Source organism: Acinonyx jubatus, chromosome C1, assembly GCF_027475565.1.
Source record: "Acinonyx jubatus isolate Ajub_Pintada_27869175 chromosome C1, VMU_Ajub_asm_v1.0, whole genome shotgun sequence".
Classification (NCBI taxonomy): domain Eukaryota; kingdom Metazoa; phylum Chordata; class Mammalia; order Carnivora; family Felidae; genus Acinonyx; species Acinonyx jubatus.
The window spans coordinates 191,711,027-191,731,454 of NC_069381.1; the positions used below are offsets into that span (position 1 = coordinate 191,711,027).

Consider the following 20,428-nt stretch of genomic DNA (forward strand, 5'->3'; position numbering starts at 1 on the left):
CTCCCATGCTAGGCAATTGGCATCCGGTTGAATGAGCTGTGCCATGGGGAAAGTGAAAGCCCCGCCAACCTTCTGGGTCTCATTTATGATGAGGAAACCAAGAGGAGACTGAGAAAGGAGGATGAGGAAGAAGACTTTTTAGATGACAGTAAGGAGACTCCCTTTACTACAAGAACCCCTGCTTGTAAGAATCTTTGCTTTAGGAGCACTTAATATTTCTCTTTCATATTCTTACCACCTTCCCATGTCTCCCCACTGCTCCTTTTCCCTGATTCCCTGTGCATGGATGTAACGCATGTGCATAAAGCCACACAAAGAGAGGGCAAGAACCAAAAAGAGAAGACCATAGACAGACACAAGGAGTTGCAGCCAATACAGAACATCCAATGCTTTGTAGTCTGTGACTCTTACTATTATACAAAGGTTAGTATTAGGCCTCTCTGAGAAAATATAGTTGTGGAAAATTACTGACCCAGAAGAGGTTCACTCAGGTTTTGCATTTTGTTATTGCTCTTGGAGATTAAAAAAAAAATGGACCAAATAAAATTGAACATGAAATGCTTCCCAAATCATTAAAATAGTGAATTATTTGATTATAGTTTTTAACATGAATTTGAAATATTAAACAATTCAGATTTTTAGAAGTGTGAATGTCTGCTGTACTGTACTTCTTTGTTAAAATTAGAAGTGAGTCCCACCATAGACAAAGAGATTCCTGTACACTCCTCTTCAACACCATTTTGTGCATACGTGTGTTGTATACCATACAAGCTTGTTGTGTATGTGTACTACTACCTAAATAAAATTCCTAAATGGTTATGGAATTGGTGACATTATCTGATGAAGACAATAATACCTCTTCCTCTTGCCTTTCCCCAGTGGTTTGAAATTCAGACTCCCTGATTATATGTTAAAGACTGTTGTCAGTTAAGCAATGACAAGATGACTTCATCTTTCTAGTCTTAAAGTGTAAAAGCATGGCTGGGTGTAATATTGAGCATAATTAAATAATAATCAAAGAAAACTTATTGTCTTCTTTTCCACTTTCATACCAATGATTTTTTTTGCAATTTTTTTCATCATTTTGCACTTTCTCATCCTTTATCACATCAGAGCAAATTTTCTTGACTTAGCTGCTAACAAAATACCAAATTCTGATATCAGTATTTCAGCCTACCAAGTGAACATTGGCCCCCAAAGATTCCCTCAAGTTCACAGGAGTCTAGACTATCCTAGAATGCCTTTGGATAATTGAATGGAGAATAGAATTGGGTCTGGCCTTAAGACCACTTGAGGACTATCCAGCAATCACAGAACCTAGTGAAGACCCACCAGAAGACATCTCCAAACTGCCCTGGATCTCCTAAGCGTCCTTCAGAACACAGATGAGCTAAAGCACCATTAGATGGATACATCCTCACAGCTCAAAATGAGCTTTAATCTCCATGAGACCACATAAGTGTCGTTTACCAATATGTTATGCCTGGTACTGGGTTTTTGATGAGAGCATGTAGGACTCAATCATTGTTCATTTTAACAAAACATTTCAGATGATAGTTGCAAGAGAGCCTGGACTAAGACCAAGTTCACTGTTTACAGGATTGACAAGAAGAATCTGGATGATAATCTCAGGACAAGATCCAGAAGTTTATACTGAATATGTAGTGTTTGATCATTTATTTTTAATTTTTTTTTTCAACGTTTTTATTTATTTTTGGGACAGAGAGAGACAAAGCATGAACGGGGAAGGGGCAGAGAGAGAGGGAGACACAGAATCGGAAACAGGCTCCTGGCTCCAAGCCATCAGCCCAGAGCCCATCGGGGCTCGAACTCACGGACCGTGAGACCGTGACCTGGCTGAAGTCGGACGCTTAACCGACTGTGCCACCCAGGCGCCCCTGATCATTTCTTAAAAACTATTGCACATCCAAACAATTTAGTCTAGGCTTATGTAGCCTCCATGAAGAGAAGATTGAAATGTCTGGTTTAGTTCTGCTTTCTTGTCAGTACATAGCTCATCTTGCACTTAAAAGGTAATTATGGCTCGAGTACCTGGGTGGCTCAGTCATTAAGTGTCTGACTCTTGACCTTGTCTCAGGTCATGAGCTCATGGTTTGTGAGATCAAACCCCGTGTCAGACTCTGTGCAGATAGCATGAGCCTGCTTGGGATTCTCTTTCTCCCTCTCTCTCTGCCCCTCTTCTATTAGCCCACATGCACTCTCCCTCTCTCACAAAATAAATAAATAAACTTAAAAAAATTAGTAAGTAAAATAAAAGATAATTATGGCTCCAGTAAATATCCATCTAGAAATTCCAGAGGACTTTGTCTCTTCCATTCTTAACAAGAGGCAGTGTCTTCAGCCACATACTATCTCTGGAGAAAAAGTAATGGTTTTCATGAGGAAATCACATATCTTCAGAAAGAACATCATTTCCACCCTCTCTCAGCTAAGCCATAATATATACATGCTATTCAATTAAGAAAGCCTAATACACAGGAAATCTTTTAGAAAGATATTTAGGAATGTTGATCTGTAGTTGTGATTGCTTGATGCCTTGATTCAAATAGATAACTATTTTCTTTCTTTTATGAGAGGCAGAACTTGACATTACTTTGGTCTTCTTTTCTGAATGTTGATAAGTAATCAGTATATTTCTGTAGGATTAGTGACAACATGTATCTGAGAACCAATCCTAAGAATTTTAAAAATCTCTATGGTGTCACCTTGGCCATTATCTGCCTCTATAGTAAAATCCATTGTTAGATTTATGATGGAGGCAACATTTTACTCATCCAAAGACTGATATTCTTCAGAATAAAAGAGAATATTTTTATACTTCTAGTGTAGCTATGCTTTAATATGATAGGCCAATTTGTATAACGTGTATGATACAAGTGACCAAGTATGTCTTGTCTATGCTGCAGAAACACATCTGGGCTAAATTGGAAGCAACATCACTGCCCTCAAGATAGATGTCTCTCACAAAATAAGGTGGCGAGATTCGTGTAGTCCCAAAAGTATTTCACAACCCTGTACGCAGTCTAAATCTGACTAAATTAGCAATGTGAAAATCTTGCAAGACTGTTTTCCATTTCTGTTTTTGTTAAAAGGCTTTCTAGTTTAGTGGACTGTGTTATGTTATGCTATGAGTCTTAAGGAAAATAATTTAGTTCATATTGATTGATATCTTAATACTAAACAATACTAATTATAGAATTACAAAATGGAGGAAGAGAGAGGTATATGGTAATGCATAGATCATGCTAAAAGGAATAGGTAAATTGAACATGTATAGGTAACATTCTCATATGCAATTTCATTTTGGACATGTATAGGTGACATTCTCATTTGCAGTTTGATTTTACACATGTGTAGCTTTGTCCATCAAACTGTGCCTCTGTGTATGTTTTATTGATTTGTTTATTTAGGAAGGAACTCTTTAATTCCATAGGTACTGTGAACCCCTCTAAATGTGGCTGCCCCTTTGCCTTGAAGATGGCGGCGTGCCAGCTTCTCCTGGAGATTACCACCTTCCTTCGAGAAACCTTTTCTTGCCTGCCCAGACCACGCACTGAGCCTCTGGTGGTAAGTCAAGCATGTGTGTTAATAATCAGGTTACTTGGAGAGGCCAGACATGTGGCTAGGTTTTGAGTAACCACAATTTCCTCAAATGCTCAATGGCCAAATGTATCATATAACTTAAAAATTCAACCAAGGGATTTTCATATATAAAAAGAAAAAAATCTTTTTTTCTATTACAAAAAATAAGGGTAATAACTCTGAAATTGACCTTGAAATCACTGAAGATAACACCACTGGGTCCAACATTGTACTGATCGCTGTCAGTTATGCTGGGAATGTCTAATACAAGAAGAGGCTATAAAGCAACAAAAGCATTCCTTTGAGGTCTTAGAGACTGCATCTGGAAGACACAGGGTCTACAGAAATGGAATGTGTGCTCCAAACTGGAATCGTGAGTGGGCTTATAAAGGCAAAAGCCACAAGGTTACAAAACTTGTTTTAAAAGACGTAATGATTGGTGCTGGCTGAGTTGAAGCTATCTACTGCAGGATTGGCTATTTAGCTAACAGGTGTTACATTATCTCTATTTTAATCCAAAGGAGAAGGGTGTGTACCAGGAGGTGGTGGAGTTGCAGTTGACAAATGGCAATTGACAAAAGTAAAAACTTCATGGTGTTGTGGAGACTAAAACAGAACACATACACAGGCCTTACTTCCTCAATATCCTCTGTCCTCTATTTTGAGTGACTGTCTTAGCAATGCTGACTTCATTTTGAATCTTCTTTCACAAGCCTTTAAGTTCCTTTACTCTGCAAACTATGAGGAGTTTTATGACCAGCATTCCCCAGAAATCACTGGCAGAATCTTTCTGTCATAAAAATCTAACTGCTCATAAATCCTTGTAGAAATGTGCTTCCAATGAGTTTTCTCATTTAAGTTATGGGGAAAAATTTTTATTTAAGTATTTAGCACGTAGACATCGCTAAACATACACTTTTATTACTACAGTACTTCTTATGGATCTGGATGGGCAGAAGAAGACTGTACACACACACACACACACACACACACACACACATGCACATGTGCACACGCATACCCACATGCACACACATCATACTCCTGTACCGCTGGGGCCTGATTTGTTTAGCAGAGTATACCAACACTCTGCAAGGACCAGGAGTCTTCACAGAGTATGTGAGATGGGCACACATCAGAGCCGATTTTCCTTGGCTCTTAATCCTCTAATAGGCACCAAGTTTCCAGTGGTTCTTTTATTACAGGCACCGCCCAGCCAGAGCTGAGAAACCAGACAAATTCTCTTATTTATTTATTTTTTTTTACACAAGACTTAGACTACTCTACCAGAAAAATTGTTACACGATCCATGTGCTTCTACATTAGCCAATTTTACACTCCACCAGCAATCCTGCTTTTTTGACCAGACTCGGCATGAACAAGGCCATACCCCAATCCCTGGGAGAAAACAAAAGAATCCATGCTATTATCCCTGAGCACTGCCTCTACCTCTGGTTCTCCAATGTCTGGAAGACCTGTTTCCTCACACTCGGAAACATAAAATGGATATTTTTACATTGGAAACATTTATGGGTAAAAGGTATGTTTTCAACAGAAACATACCAGTATTGGACTGCAAAACTACATTATCTGAATGTCAGAAAGGGACGTTTACTGACCTGATTTCATTTCCTATTAACCTGGGCCTTTAATTTTCTGCATGTCACCTCGACTATTATATTGAGACTACTCTATAAAATCAAATCAAGGCCAGCACATGTGTTTGAAGCCAAGTGGGATGAAATATGTGATCTGTAAGGCCTCTACTAGTGTTATTTTTTCAACATTCTAATTATACTGAAGCCTTCATAAAAGCATGGTGGTACATCTACTTTTCATTTTTCAAATTTTTATTGGTCCCATTTAGATCCATTGTGATTTTTGAAAATAAGAATCTTAAAGTCGGACTCAGTTATTTTTGTTCTCCCTTTCAACTCCACAAAGCTATAGTTTAATGTCCCTTGTCATTATAACAAGTTTCATTTTTAAAAAGTCAACCAGATCTGTTAAAAATTACTGTATAACCAACTGGCAGGCTAGTAGAAAATGGCAAGGAATTAAGCTAAATGATCCTTTGGTCATTCAGTCAATGAGAGGAAGGTTTTCACTGCTATATCACCCTGAACAAGGTCTCAGGGATCTTTTATTCAATACACTAGGACTTTCATTGTCAAATGTAGATTTATGTATTATGTTGAGATGTGACCTTTATAAAATAAATGGGAAGAAGATTTTTCTCCTGTTTAATCTAACAATAGTTGATGGTAAACAAAAAGAAAATCACCCTTCAAGTTACCTTCCAACCTACTATAAGGAAACCAGTATGATAAAACTGTTTTACCAATACAGAAGCTGTTAAAAATTAAATTATTAATTAAAATTAAATTATTAAATAAAATTAAAATATTATTTTAGCAAAATGCCTCTGGCAAGAGTATTTATGGATCTTCAGAATTTTTTTTAATTCAGTAACGTTTTTAATAATACTAAAAAAAAAAACCACCCTAATATATGAAATAATAAAAGTATAAGGTAGTAAAATAATCACATGAGATGCTATGGATATTCTAGAATCTGAGGCTTGAGAATGGAAGAAAATCAGGGACATAAACTTTCTATCAAGAAAAAAAGTTTTTTCTGGGAACGCAAGCTGGTGCAGCCACTCTGGAAAACAGTATGGAGGTTCCTCAAAAAACTAAAAATAGAACTACCCTACAACCCAGCAATTGCACTACTAGGCATTTATCCATGGGATACAGGTGTGTTGTTTCAAAGGGACACATGCACCCCCATGTTTATAGCAGCACTATCAACAATAGCCAAAGTATGGAAAGAGCCCAAATGTCCATCAATGGATGAATGGATAAAGAAGATGTGGTATATATATACAATGGAATATTACCCGGCAATCAAAAAGAATGAAATCTTGCCATTTGCAACTATGTGGATGGGACTGAAGGGTATTATGCTAAGTGAAATTAGTCAGTCAGAGAAAGACAAAAATCATATGACTTCACTCATATGAAAACTTTAAGAGACAAAACAGATGAACATAAGGGAGGGGAAACAAAAATAATATCAAAACAGGGAGGGGGACAAAACAGAAGAGACTCATAAATATGGAGAACAAACTGAGGGGTTGTGGGAGGGGGGATGGGCTAAATGGGTAAGGGACACTAAGGAATCTACTCCTGAAATCATTGTTGCATTATCTGCTAACTAATTTGGATGTAAAATTTAAAAACATTAAAAATAAAGCAAGTTAAAAGAAAAAAAAAGAAAAAGAAATAAAGAAAAAAGAAAAAAAGTCTTTTTGTCAGAAATTTCCATAAGACCCTTTCTTTTTTTTTTTTAATTTTTTTTAAACGTTTATTTATTTTTGAGACAGAGAGAGACAGAGCATGAACGGGGGAGGGTCAGAGAGAGAGAGGGAGACACAGAATCAGAAACAGCCTCCAGGCTCTGAGCTGTCAGCACAGAGCCCCACGCGGGGCTTGAACTCATGAACCGCGAGATCATGACCTAAGCCGAAGTTGGACGCTTAACCGACTAAGCCACCCAGGCGCCCTGTAAGACCCTTTCTAAGATGGATGGGATTTTAGTGCAAAATATCTGTTTGAAGAAGTCCTAGTTATACCCAAATTGTTGGGAGAGTAATCAAAAGAATCTGAAGTATAAATAATTAAAATAAAAGTTAATTAGTTTATCCACAGTTGTTTCTTGGAGAGGGTCAGGAAATCCCAGGAGGCCACTCACTGGATTGGTGGGGGCATAGAGGTGAAAGAAAAGGCAAAATGACATCAAAAGTTTTTAAAAATTATTAAAATACGTTTTTACCAACTTAATTTTTTCTCAGATCCCTAGATACAACTTAAATAATGGGTTTTTTTGTTTTTTTTAAGAGCTTCTGGTAGCATTTTTATTCATTGTTTCATAAGCCATACTAACAAATAATGTTTTTAAAAAAGAAAAAGAAAAAATAGCTTTGTTACAAGATTTATAATCAAAATAGAATAATAATCAAATTTTTTCTAAATATTAATTTTCAAACAATATTGAGAACAATAAAGAAATCATTTTTGAATGGAGAATTTTGTTTGTAAAACTGCTGGTCTATTCAAATGTTTACCAACTGAATTAGTGAAACCAATAACCACTGGCCAAGCAACATGAATTAAAACAAGTAATTCTCCTCCAACGGATAGATGAGTCCACCATAATAAAGTAAAAAGCAGTAAGGAAGTCTCTTGTCTACACTCATTCATTAGAGAAAGCAACATATTGGATGCTTTTATGCAAGATTTTGCTAGAGGCTATGCCAAATGTGCTGATGGAATTTAACAAATTGGGTTATGAAAAATAATACTGCTGGATTCCAAATGTTCCTAAAGTTAAAAAATCAGAAGCAAAACACAATTCACATATACCAAGGCTAACTGATGGATGTTTATTGAGAATAAGACTATGAACAAGGTGGTGTGATAGTTACAGGAAAGGGAATAGGGAGGTTACAGAGGTAATTATATTGAAACAGAAGAACCAACATATAAAAAATTATTTCCCGGCTACAAAGAGTGGCCATGAAAAGGGGGCAGAAGGGCCATGGTTGGCCATAGAAGGGGCTGGAAAGACCTGAAGAACATCTCTATAAGAGGTCACATTTGAATGTAGCTTTGAAAGATAGATGGGATTTTGACAAATGGATAAAAGAAGAAATTGGAACTGCTTTTGAGAATCAGAGTTTTTACATTACTTTTTGTCCCAAGTAAGAAATTTATCTAATTAAGTTTGGCTAACAAAATTGAAAATATATTAGGTTTTCTACTTGTTTTCTAAAAGGGATTAATTTCAGGGAAGCAATTGTATCCCTAGAATATTTTTGACAATGCTAAATAGATTCTATGTAGTTCCTTTATTTTTCTAGATGTGATGTAATTTTCTAGGTACCGAAATGTAACTTCTGTTCTTAATCAAAAGGAAAAGAAGAAACAACATGTAGAGTCTAAAGTTTCATTTATTAATAACAATTAAAATCATTAGATTTTAATTTTGGTGCAAACTAGTTTTTTTTTTTTAATTTTTTTGTTTTCCATATCTAGTTGAATCTGAGAACTTACATCGTATTTGGGGGGAAAATGCTCTATAGAAATAAAATTAGCATTTTATATAGTTTTCCTTTATTAACTCCTCTGAGAGTGTTTTACAGCTAACAATTAAATATGATCTTCTGGTTGAATAAGCCTCCATTCACAGAACAGGTCAAATTTTCAATTGGGGGCCTCATTGACCAAGCTCCTACAAAATATTTTCCCTCCCCAAGGCTTACTTTAGGTTACCGGCTCACTCTGTTCACAAGCAGGTAGTCATGGAACCCCTCTAATCCTGAGGTCCTTCTAGAAGAGAGTGAGAAATATCTCTAATGCCTGATAGTATTTTGAGACTCTGGCCCTCACATATGAGATTTCTTAAGCCTGAAATGCCTTTTTCCATTTGTTTGCTGAGCCAACTTTAAGTCCTCAGGACAAAACTCCAACATCACCTCTTTATTCATTTTCTATTTCTGTAGAAATTTAGCTACTTAAAAAAGTGTAAACATTGTATCTTACATTTCTAGAAATCAGAAGACTCACACAGGTCTTACTGGGCTAGAGTCAAGGTGTTAAAAAAGGTGCACTCTTTTCTGGGACTCTAGAGAAGACTCTTTCCTTGCCTTTTTTCCATCTTCTTGGGCAACTCACATTGCTTGGCTCATGGTCCTTTTTTCCATCTTCAAAGCCAGTAATTTGGCATCTCTCTCACTCTTCTTCCGTAGTTATATTCTCCTTTGACCACAGTCTGGAAAAACTTTCTGCTTTTAAGGATTTGTGTGATTAGGCCAAGCCCGCTTAGCTAATTCAGGATAATTTCCCATCTCAAGATCTCTAACCTAAATCAGCATGCACAAAGTTCCTATTGCAATGTAAGGTAACATATTTACCTCTTCCAAGGATTAAGGCATAGACATATGTGGGGGTCCATTATTCTCCTCCAAATCTGATTTCTAAGTTCCTACTCACTCTCTCAGTCTAGGAATTTATCTTTTGTTTCCCTTCTGAGTCTCTGTCTCAGGATTTTGAGTTCGTTTAGGGCAAGAACCATTTCTTATTTATCCCCCAGTACATAATACATTCATATTCAGTACACTCAGTGTATAATCATTTAATAAACACATGAATGCCAAAGATGTAGGCTAAACTGTGGACAAAGTGTTAGAAGGGGAGCAAGCTAATTCTAGATTTGGAACAAGGTCTGTGCTTTTTGAAGATAAAGTATGAAGAAAAGGGAAAAACTATGAGTTAGAGAAGTTTTTTTTTTAATTCAAGAAATATGTTTATTGGCCACAACCTGAAATTGGCATTAGATAAAGAAGAATTTGGCTCTGTGCAAATTCAGCTGTGTGCAATTCAAAATGGAGGGAGGTTTACCACAAGACCAATGCAGTGCTGAGGAGATGCCAGCATTCATGTACTCCTCACTAACATTGCAGGACTTAGAGAGCTGCAGACTTCGTTTGGATCCTGAGTTGGACCGGCACAGATATGAGAGGAAGATCAGCTTTGCTGGGGTCCTGGATGAAAATGAAGACTCAAAAGATTCCCTCCACAGTAGTAGCCACACCCTCAAATCAGACGCAGGTGCCGAGGAGAAGAAAGGTATGGAAAGCAAGAATTTTTTTCCTGTTTCAGTGTTTCTCATAGGATATTTGGCCTGGGGTCTAAACCACAGAATTGTGCACCCAAAGTCCAAAACTGTTGGCTTCATACAGTACTGTGTCCACTTAATGAGGTAGGAAACCACGCTAGTTAGCAGCTGGACTCGACAGTCGGAGAAGTTCAGATTGTAATTCCAGCTCAGCAACTCTCCATATCCCTACCGATGCCACCAGGTAGTCATCAGATGAACCATTATTTCATGTACCAATAAGGAAGAAACAATACTTCCAATTCAGCCCTTATGCAATACTTTCTTACCATTTAATTCTTGAAGAAAGAGGACTTTCAGACTTAATTAGATGTCAAATTTTATTATTAATATATATCATTCATATGCAGCCAAAGAAAACGGAAAGTATAAATAGAATAAATGGTTTAAAGTCTTTCTAAACAATCTTCAATTCCAGGTTCAAATTTCTTAATCACTTTGCAACTCAGAATTGTCAGTGTCCATGTTTTCTCTATATGATAATGTCCTCTGTGTCATTAGAATATTAATAATACACCATTAAATGGATCTGTAAAGGAAGTAAAGCTGTTGGTGCTAGGTACTTGAGCCAACATGCGTTTGTACGAAACTAGCCTACCCTCATACTCAATACCTCCTTCGAGAATGTTGCCAAGCACATCTGACTTACCACCACATGCACTCCGTCACCCAACTACCATTTGACTCCCTGGTGTTAAAAGACACTCTGGCACCCATTCTGTACATCTTGTTGCTGGTGCTTTAGATGCTCACATGGACATAAGGAATAGCAAACGTGTCACGACAGCTACCTGGCACTAGTGATCTTAAGATGGCCTCAACTGTAACACTAATATCAATTTCAGATATATGAAAATATGAAAATATGCACTTCAAATGGTAAAATATAACAACCAGCTGTATGACGTTGTCCAAGTTACTGACCCTCTAAGCCACAGTTTTCTGCTCTGTAAAATTAGGTTATTAACACCTACCACATTGTGATATTGAAAGCTTTAAATGAGACAATACGAGCAAAGCATAAACGTAGTACCTGGTACCTAGATTTGGTATAGGATAAATAATTGTTGTCACTGTGGTAGGTTTTATTAATATGATGAGTGTACAGACTAGAACCGCAGAAAATTCTAAATATAAGCTAAAGATTACCAAGTTTTAAGTTGCTTTCAAGGGATCCTTAAACTGTTAACTTTTCTGATTTTGCTACTTCTTTTTTTTTTTTGGCTATTTCTTAAACTCTACCACCCTTCGTTGTGTTTTTCTAATGAATTTGAATTAAAAGAATATCAGTACATTTGTTAAGAGTCGAACACGATTTTATGCATTTATGTATTTTCTGGTATCCTAAAGACAATGACTCCATAAATGTTGGATAACTGAAGGAATGAAGGAATCTAGGAAGGAATAGCCCTGGATAGAGAAAACAGAAAATCTTTAAAATTTTCTAAGAAATGGCTATACACTGGAAAAAAATTTTAATATTTTAAGATCAGATTGTTGTCATGACACTTTTCAAATGCAAATAATAACTATATTGTATTGAATTTATGGTCAACCAAGAATTTACTAGCCAAGCCTTAGCAATTTTTGAGCATGAAGGAGTATCAACTCAATATATTTTTCTACTGTTACTTTTTCAGATAATGTTAACTGCATATGATGAAAAACTTACATTTTTAAAGATATCCCAAGGGGATTTTATTTTGCCTATTCAAAGTTATTATGCTAATTATTACTTAAAGTAGCTGAAATAAATATTCCTAATATGGACATGGTTAAACTTGAACAGAGTAAATTCTACGCCATTTTAAAAAATAAAATATCAGATTAATTTTTAAGAACACTTTAATTTCGTGTTTATCATTTATGTAAATTTCCTTTGATGTTCAAAACCGCAAATGCTTCGTGTTTTTTCTCCTCATGGAATGACTACGTTAATATATGAATGTTGTTTAAGAAGTGAGCAGAAAACTGAAACTATAAATAAAATGAGAACATATTCATAAAACGTCCTTTACTGGTTGGCAAAATCTTGAAGATTCCTAAGTATTCCTTAATCCTTTGACAAGTTGATAGCAGATGCTAAAGTCATAAGTACTCTGCTAAATGATATTATTAAAAGTTTATTTAAAATTTTATGCCATCTGTTTTTATAAAAGCTAAAAATGTTGTTCTTGAAGTAAACAACTTGAGGACAATTCAGATTCTACCGGGGAAAACAAATGTGAAACAATCCTCAAACTAAAATGTCTGCCTAAAATCCCCAAGCAAGGTCTGTCCCATCATTTTACCCACATTCCAAATACAAATGAAGACTGGTATTCCAAAATACAGACACCACGATGTGTCTAATTACTCAACAATCATCTACTGAACACCTGGTATATGCCAGGCACTATTCCAGGGTCCCAGAATACGGCATCCAACAGGAAAAATGTCCCACATGTATTTCAGTTTATATTAGCAAACAGCTAAATAACAGGGAATAACATAAGATACTAGACTTTCAAGTAATGATAAATGGTATCAAGGAAAACAGATGAAGGTCAGAGAATTGGTAGTGACCTGGAGTGGGAAGGAGTGTAGTCAGAGAAGGACCCCGAAAGTGGCATTGAGCAGAGACCTGTATGATGTGAAGGAGCCAGTCATGCAAAGCGCTGAGGCAGGAGTCTTCTGAGCAGACAAAACAGTGAGAGCCAGGCTCTGATGCAGGAATGAACGTGGAACATTTGAAGAAGGACAAAAAGACCAACATGGTTGCAACAGAAAGAGTTGAAGTAGAAGAGTATAGAAAGAGTAGAAGAGTGGCAGGAAATGGGGTTAGGCAAAGGGCATATAAATTGGATATGTAGATATGGTTAGAAATTTAATTTTGTATAAGTGTGTCTGAGTGTTGTCAGCAGGTTTGGACTAGGAAAGTGATATAATATGTGTATTTACGATTTATGTATTTAAAAGATGAGTCAAGCTGTGGGAGGGGATGTAAGCCAGAACAGTGAGGCAGTTACAATAGTCCAGGGAATAGATAATGGGGCTTTCAAAATCCTAGGAAATTTTAAGTGTGAAGCTAGCAGGACTTCCTCGTGGATTTAATGTGAGATGAGAGACAAGGGGAAAAGATGTTTTATCCAATTTAGATGTATTTGTTTCACTTTCCCACTAGTTCATGTTCTCATGGAAGTAAAGGCTAAGACTCAATGCTGTACAAGCTCTACTAAAGGTTTTCAGGTACCAAAATCAAATCTGAATTCTAACTACTGTGTCCTTTGTAAATAATCCATGCCATAATTCTGAGTGCTAATTTTTTTCTGCTACAGGATATATCCAGTTATCTTTGGTAGTATAGAATGGGTTCTCAAAATTGAATTTTGTTCAGGTCACATTAATTTGGGGTTACTTTCCCAAATTTGTACAGTTAAAGGTATCATGAAATCATAGAACGCAAGACAGTGTCTCTATAAAAAAAAAAAAAAAAAAAAGAAGAAAGAAAAATCTCTCTAAGTCTGTTTTCTCCTTCCTAATCTACCTTGGTATGAAATTGTATTAGTAGTCATTAAAAGTGATAATAATATTCTATTTCAGATGTATTTCAGGTAGGTCATTAAAGCCTCAATTAAGCCTAAAAATAGTATTAAAAAATGCAGTGGATGAATTTTGTGCTATAATTAAAAAGGAGCCTTATAGTCCATAGTCTTTGTGGAATTTAATCAACTGCACAGCAAGAGTTTCTATCCAGTTGTAAGATTCTATCCAGATGTGTTCAGGGCACTCCACGAGGCCTTTGCCAGCTCAGTGGTGATGGTTTTAGTCTTTCTCAATCGCAAGATTAAGTCAGAGATTAAACACTGCACATTATTCAACAGAAATTCTTATAGGCTCCTTTTTTGGCACTGAAAGTATACATTTAATTACCATTTTGTAGAGCTGTACAAGCTCGATCATGGTCACATACTCTCCTGCGAGTTAGAACCCAAGACTAAAATGCAACCTTCCTGATTGGAACTTTTAAGAAATAATACCTATGCCTTAAATAATTCATAGGAAATCTTACAAAAATAACGGCCCCTTCCTGATAATGACTAAGCTTTGAAAACTTTTTTTATCCTGCCCTTTTAAAATCAATGTGTGACAACACCAGAACTCCAAAAGGAAAGGAAGTAGGACTGTATATGAGTATGGGAAATAAGGATGCTTTTGTTAAAAAAAAAAAAAAAGAAAGAAAAAAAGTAGGTTTCAAGTTTAAACGTGTTTCTTTTACCCTTTTATTTTCCTCACCGATGACTGTTTTTTCCAGAACACTAAAGATGAATAATGCATGTTCTTCTTGGTACATGTAGACTGTAAGGTTGGCTCAGGGTGTTGCATCATTTGGACTCACATCCCACCCAGCCTTTTGACTGAAGGAAGGATGCTATGACATCACTAGGTGCATTGAAAATGGAACTATTTCACACTCATGTTCACCCAAAGCACACCAGTGAAAACAGATCCTTTAGTGCCTTTGCTGAGGAGCTGAGCGGAACCCGCTGCTGACTGTTGGAGAGAGAAGCGCCTCTTGTTTTTATTTCTTAATGAGGTATTCCAAAATGAAGGGGTTTACATGAAGGGGTTTGCATAACTCACATAAGTCGGCAAGTCCCATTTCAAAAGAAAAACAAAAACCAATGGTTTGCGGTTCTATCGAATCAAGGAATGATGTTCTGTAAATGTGCTAACAGTCCTAGATAATGCTGCTACAAGGGCGCACTCATGCTTGTGAACCCTGGGCCAGAAAGACAGCAGGTTGTTCCCAGCACTGATGAGCTATGTGCCTAAGAAAGAAGCTGCACCAGCCCTTCCTGGTGGACCCAGCCTCCTGGCTGCCTGACAAAGCTGCCTGACCCGGCTGGGGCTTGGGAGGAGCTCCCAGTGCAGACATGCTGCTCATCCCGGCCGAAAGAGAGGACGCTGTTCAGGGACAAGTTGGGGAGAGCTTGGATCTAACACTGGCTGGGGAAAACTAAGGGGGAAAAAGCCCTATTTTATTCTTTTAATACAGTTCCCAGCAGGAAGATCAGGATAGGAGGTTCCCGCCTGCTCCAGATTAAAGGAACCCGCAGTTTCCAGGTGAAGAAGGGGGGTTCCTTGTCCAGCATTCGCCGAGTCGGCAGCTTAAAGAGCAGCAAGTTATCACGGCAGGACTCAGAGTCCGAGGCTCAGGAGCTGCAGCTGTCCCAGAGCAGGGACACTGTCACTGACCTAGGTAACATAGAGGAGTGGGGTGCACAGGGACGTGGGGGGTAGGAAGACAGGGCCCAAATCCTGAAATAGTTGTAGCCCGTTTTCTTACACATCAGGAGCTGAAGAGCAGAGCCACAGGCTAGACCACTCATTCAGTCTGAAAACCATGCCACCCTTTAGAGCAGGGCTGCTCGAACCTTAACGTGCACACGGGTCACCTGCAAGGCTTGTTAAAATGCAGATTCTAATTCAGCAGGTCTCGGGTAGGAACCGTTGACAAGTTTTCTGGTGAAGCTAATGCTGCTGGTTCAAGAACCACAGTTTGAGCAGTGAGGATATACAGTATATGTTAGGGGAAGAAAACACTTTAATGACAGGACAGATTTTTGAAATCCAGATGTTTGCACTTCCGTTCTGATCAGGACCTTGAAAGCAAAATGTAGAAAATCCTTTGGGGGCAGCTAGCTAAAGTTCTTCTGTATGTTAAAGCGTCTATTTCACAGAAAAAAAAAATATATATATATATCTCAGATTATATATCAGAGGGGAAAGACTGTCTAGACCTGACAGTGAGTGACCTTCAGCAAGTCAGCAAGTCAGTTAGCATCTCAGGGATTTGTTTTCTCCAACTGTGCAGTGGGAATAATTCTATGCCCCCCTCGCCTACTCTGAGGGGACATTTTAAAGATAAACTAAGGGATGATTGTAAAGTATGAGCATGAGCTCTGAATACAATCAAAGGACTAGAGATGAAGTTTGTCACTGTAGGATCCAAAGAGACTTTTGAACTCCAAAATGTGCGAGTCCAATGAACCTGATGATCATCTTACTAACAAGAAAAGAGTGAGCAAGTATGCAGATAAGAGTCACCAGCTGCCTGGAATTTAGCTATCAGGTAAAAGTTAAAGCACATTTTCTTTGCCATTCAGTCCTGTGAGAAGCAAAACAGAAAGTTCCCCTTTCTAGGCAAGTTGTTTCAGAAGTCAGTCAGGATATGTGGATGAATTGTCGATCAAGTCTACTGAAATAGAAGCTGAGTGTATCTAATTAAAGAGAGTCTAAATAGGAATTGTTTCTATACCTATCCACCCTCACCTTTGAAGATAGCTAATTTATGCATTAGTTAAGATTTGGCTTATTTTTTTAAGGAGACAATAGAAAAAAAAACAAACCTGTGACTTCTTTTGTTACGGGTCTGAGGTTGTAAGAATGTCACCAATTAGTTTTGGGGGAAAAATATTTCAATTAATTACTTGAATTCATTGACTTAGCCTGACCAGCTGGATCAAAATAGGCAGGCTAGAGGCATGGTTTCATCATAGAAATGACCCAGAAAAGCTTTTAGATTTGAGAGCGAAGCTTTCTTGTGTGGTCTACTATGTAGTGAATTCCTGAGAAATGTCTCCACATTTTTCCACAGAGAAGAGTTTGGACAAAAGGATTACCCATGATTGGCCACAATGGCTTACAAATTCCCTTAGTTTTTTTGAGGCACCGTCCATTTTTGAAGTAGCTGTAACAGCAAAGCCAGGTGGTACCAAGAGCAGTGGCACTAGACGTAGTCACAGCAGCAGAGGAGACAGCAGCACACTATATGGCCACTGCAGGTTGCTTGGTGTCCCTCTGTAACTACACCTGCAAGGTCTGGGCAGTCTGGAATGGATTTGGGCACACTCAACCAATAGCTTGCTCATCTCAGCAATTCAAGGACTTGACTCTGTTTCTTCCCTGCTCCCATGTCTCAAAATGGAAGCCATCACAACAGAGATCATAAATGTCTTTGCAATTGCCTGTTCAGCTGGTGGTGAAGGGAACAGCTCCTATTAACATTCCTCCACTAAAGTCAAGGCTATGCCCTGTTAACCCACTGGGCCACAGTAGTCTGCCCTAGGATTCAAAAGCATGGACAACTCTACCATACCAATATGCTCTCCATAGAGACTGAATAATATAACCTTTCTTGGCATTTTTCTTTTGAAGAAGGGAGTCCTTGGAGTGCAAGTGAGCCCAGCATCGAGCCAGAGGGAATGAGTACTGCTGGCACAGAGGAAAATTACCACAGGAGCATGTCATGGCTTCACGTAAGTAGGAATCTCAGAGACAGACCTGAGATCAATTTCCTTTGGTATTGAGAAAGATCTATGGAGTGAGGACAAAAGATTACACTAAAACTATCAATCTAATTTAACTTCCAAGAAAAACCATAGGAACCTCTGAATTCTCACTAGGGTTGGTATTCTATTGGACTGTGTTCCATTTTAAGTTTAACAAAAACCAAAGGTTCTTTGTTATGGCTGGCTTGTAGGTCAACGTAAGTCAGGGAAAATCCTGAGGGACCAGACCAGGCTGGTGACCAAGACAGCCTGGGTACCACAGACAAGGCATCACCATCAGTTTGATACAGGTTACCACAAATGCTGCGAGCAAGGTTATGGTGTCAGTCTTGTGTCTGTATAGATCTAACTGTAAACCAGGACGTGGAGAATCTAAGATGATAAAGGTCACACCTCAAAGGTTTCTTCAGAGGTCATAAGCGGGGGGGGGGGGGTGGATTTCAAGAAAGCTTTGGGCATGGATTAGAGAGTTCAAGGTTTGAGCTGGCCATGAGAAAGAATGAGAAAGGTAAGGAAGCATAACATCAGATCCATACCTGGTGGGATACTTCCTGCACTGTCAGTGATCTTATATGGGCTGTACCTTCTGTGATTTTAATCTGACTTCCTGGTAGAGTCAGATAAGGGCTGGCCGGTACAGGACGCTCCTCAGTTTACAGTGCTGTGCCATCACAACTGGCTGAGCCCCAGAAATGTTTGCAAGTGATCCCCAGAACCTAATTTTCAAGACTCTCTGAGGCAGCTGTTTTTAAAGTAAACTCTTTAGTGAAGTCCAATGTACATGTTGAAAAGCATAGAAAACCTATGTGTGCAGCTCAATAAATTTTCACAAAGTGACTATCTGTGTAACCACCTGCAGGTCAAGAACATGGTCCCACTCTAGAAGCTCTAAACATGCCCTCTACCAGTCACCCCCCCTCCCCTAATAGTAACCACCAGCCTAATTTCTGTCACCATAGATTAGTTCTGTCTGTTTTTGAAATGCACGTAATTGGCTTTATATGTCACGTACCCTGTCATTTTATGGTTTGGTTGGTTCATATAAGGGTAAATCTTGCACCTTTGTTCTTCCTCAAGATGGCTTGTTCTATTCTTGGCTATAGTCATTTCCAGTTAAAATCACCTATTAATTTCTATTAAAAAGCTTTCAAAACAGCCTTATATTGAGTATAAAAATCATTTAAAATTGAGGAATTGAAATATTTACTCAGTGAATCTTCTATATAAAGTGGTCTATCTCTCAATTTATGTCCTACCTCTTAAATTTCCTTCAGTAATGCTTTTAGTTTTCTGTGAAGTATTTGTGTTAGACCAGTGTTATTTCTTCTTTAAGTAGAAACTTAGATCTAAACATTTTTTTTGTGGGAAGGTTTTTAATTACAAATTCAACTTATATAATATGATTTTTTATTTCTTCTGGGAGCAGTTTGGGCACTTTTTTCCCCTAGGAATTTGTTAATTTAATCCAAATATTTACATTTATTAGCAAGGTTTTTATAATATTTTCTTAAAGTCCTTTTAAATTCTATAGGATCTACAATGATGTAACTTTATTGTTTCTAATGTTGGTGGGTTATACCTTTTCTTTCTTTCTTTCTCTCTCTCTCTCTCTCTCTCTTCAGTCTTGCCAGAAGTATGTCAGTTTTATTAACCAGAAAATCAGCTTTTAGTTTTGTCATTTGGGGAATGTCTGAGTTGTGTTTCACTAATTCCTCCTATTTACTATTTCCTTCTACTTTCTTTCAGGTTAACGTGTTTTGATTCCTTAGCTTCTTGATATAGATACTTAGATAATTGATCTCCAACCACTTCACTAAATAGTCATTTAAAACAATAAATGTTCCTTAGGAACAGCTTTAGCTCTATCATGCAAGATTCAATATATCATATGTTCATTATCATTCAGTTAAAATATTTTTAATTTTTATTTGAATCATGCACACTTGAAGTCCATGACTGATAACTCCAATATGTGAATCTACTGTCTTCTCTTGGTCTGTTCCTTAATATGCCTAGTGATTTCATTGACTGCCAGTTTGCCAGTTATGGTGGGTGAAAAATTATAGAAGCACAGTGATAGACACATGCCATTATAGATCTGTCAAAACCCACAGAATGTACAACACCAAGAGTGAATCTTAATGTAAACTAGGCACTTTGGATGATAGTGATGTGTCAGTGTAGATTCATTGATTATAATAAACATTCAGCCTGGTGGGAGATGATGATCATGAAGTCCACTCTGCATGTGTCGAGGCAGCAGGTGTTTGGGAACTCTCTGTACATTCTGCTAAATTTATTGCTGTGAACCTAAAACTGCTTTAAAATAAAGTTTATTAATTTTAAAAAGCTATAGAATTATAGAGGTTCCAGATGATGCTGTCTCCCTCCAGAGAGGATTCACCCTATACTTTGACAGACAGCAAAGATCACCTGAGTGCAATCAAGGACTAAGTGGACTTGACTTGTAGTGGTGCTCTCCCCCTTGCCCCACTCTCCAACACATACCTCCTAGTATCAAGTATTCCAATGTGAGTCTGGTGTGTGTCCTATAACTAACTCCAGTCTTGACGGGTCAGAAATTCCAACTTTGCTTCCCTATTATAGTGACACTGCTAAAATCTCCATACTGCTTGTCAGCTGGTTCCTGCTTGGCTTCTTAGCTATTCAATCAACAAATGCCTAGAAGGAAAATAGTCACCCAGCACCAAGACTACCTTCTGTACGGATCTTGTCCACTCAATTCTTCT

General features: G+C 37.7%; 1 protein-coding gene across 12 annotated transcripts in view; it reads left to right on the top strand.

Annotated features, from left to right (window-relative positions):
- UNC80 (unc-80 homolog, NALCN channel complex subunit) overlaps positions 1-20,428 on the top strand; it is a 225,277-nt gene that overhangs the window by 98,443 nt on the left and 106,406 nt on the right. For 6 of the 12 annotated variants that reach the window (XM_053215737.1, XM_053215744.1, XM_053215738.1 and 3 more), the window contains exons 24-28: positions 13-184; positions 3,455-3,588; positions 10,130-10,295; positions 15,383-15,586; positions 17,545-17,645. In XM_053215737.1, coding sequence (XP_053071712.1) covers positions 13-184; positions 3,455-3,588; positions 10,130-10,295; positions 15,383-15,586; positions 17,545-17,645 — 777 coding nt within the window. The remainder of the gene's footprint in view (positions 1-12; positions 185-3,454; positions 3,589-10,129; positions 10,296-15,382; positions 15,587-17,544; positions 17,646-20,428) is intronic. The other 6 variants (XM_053215742.1, XM_053215745.1, XM_027051810.2 and 3 more) reach the window with 3 other exon arrangements.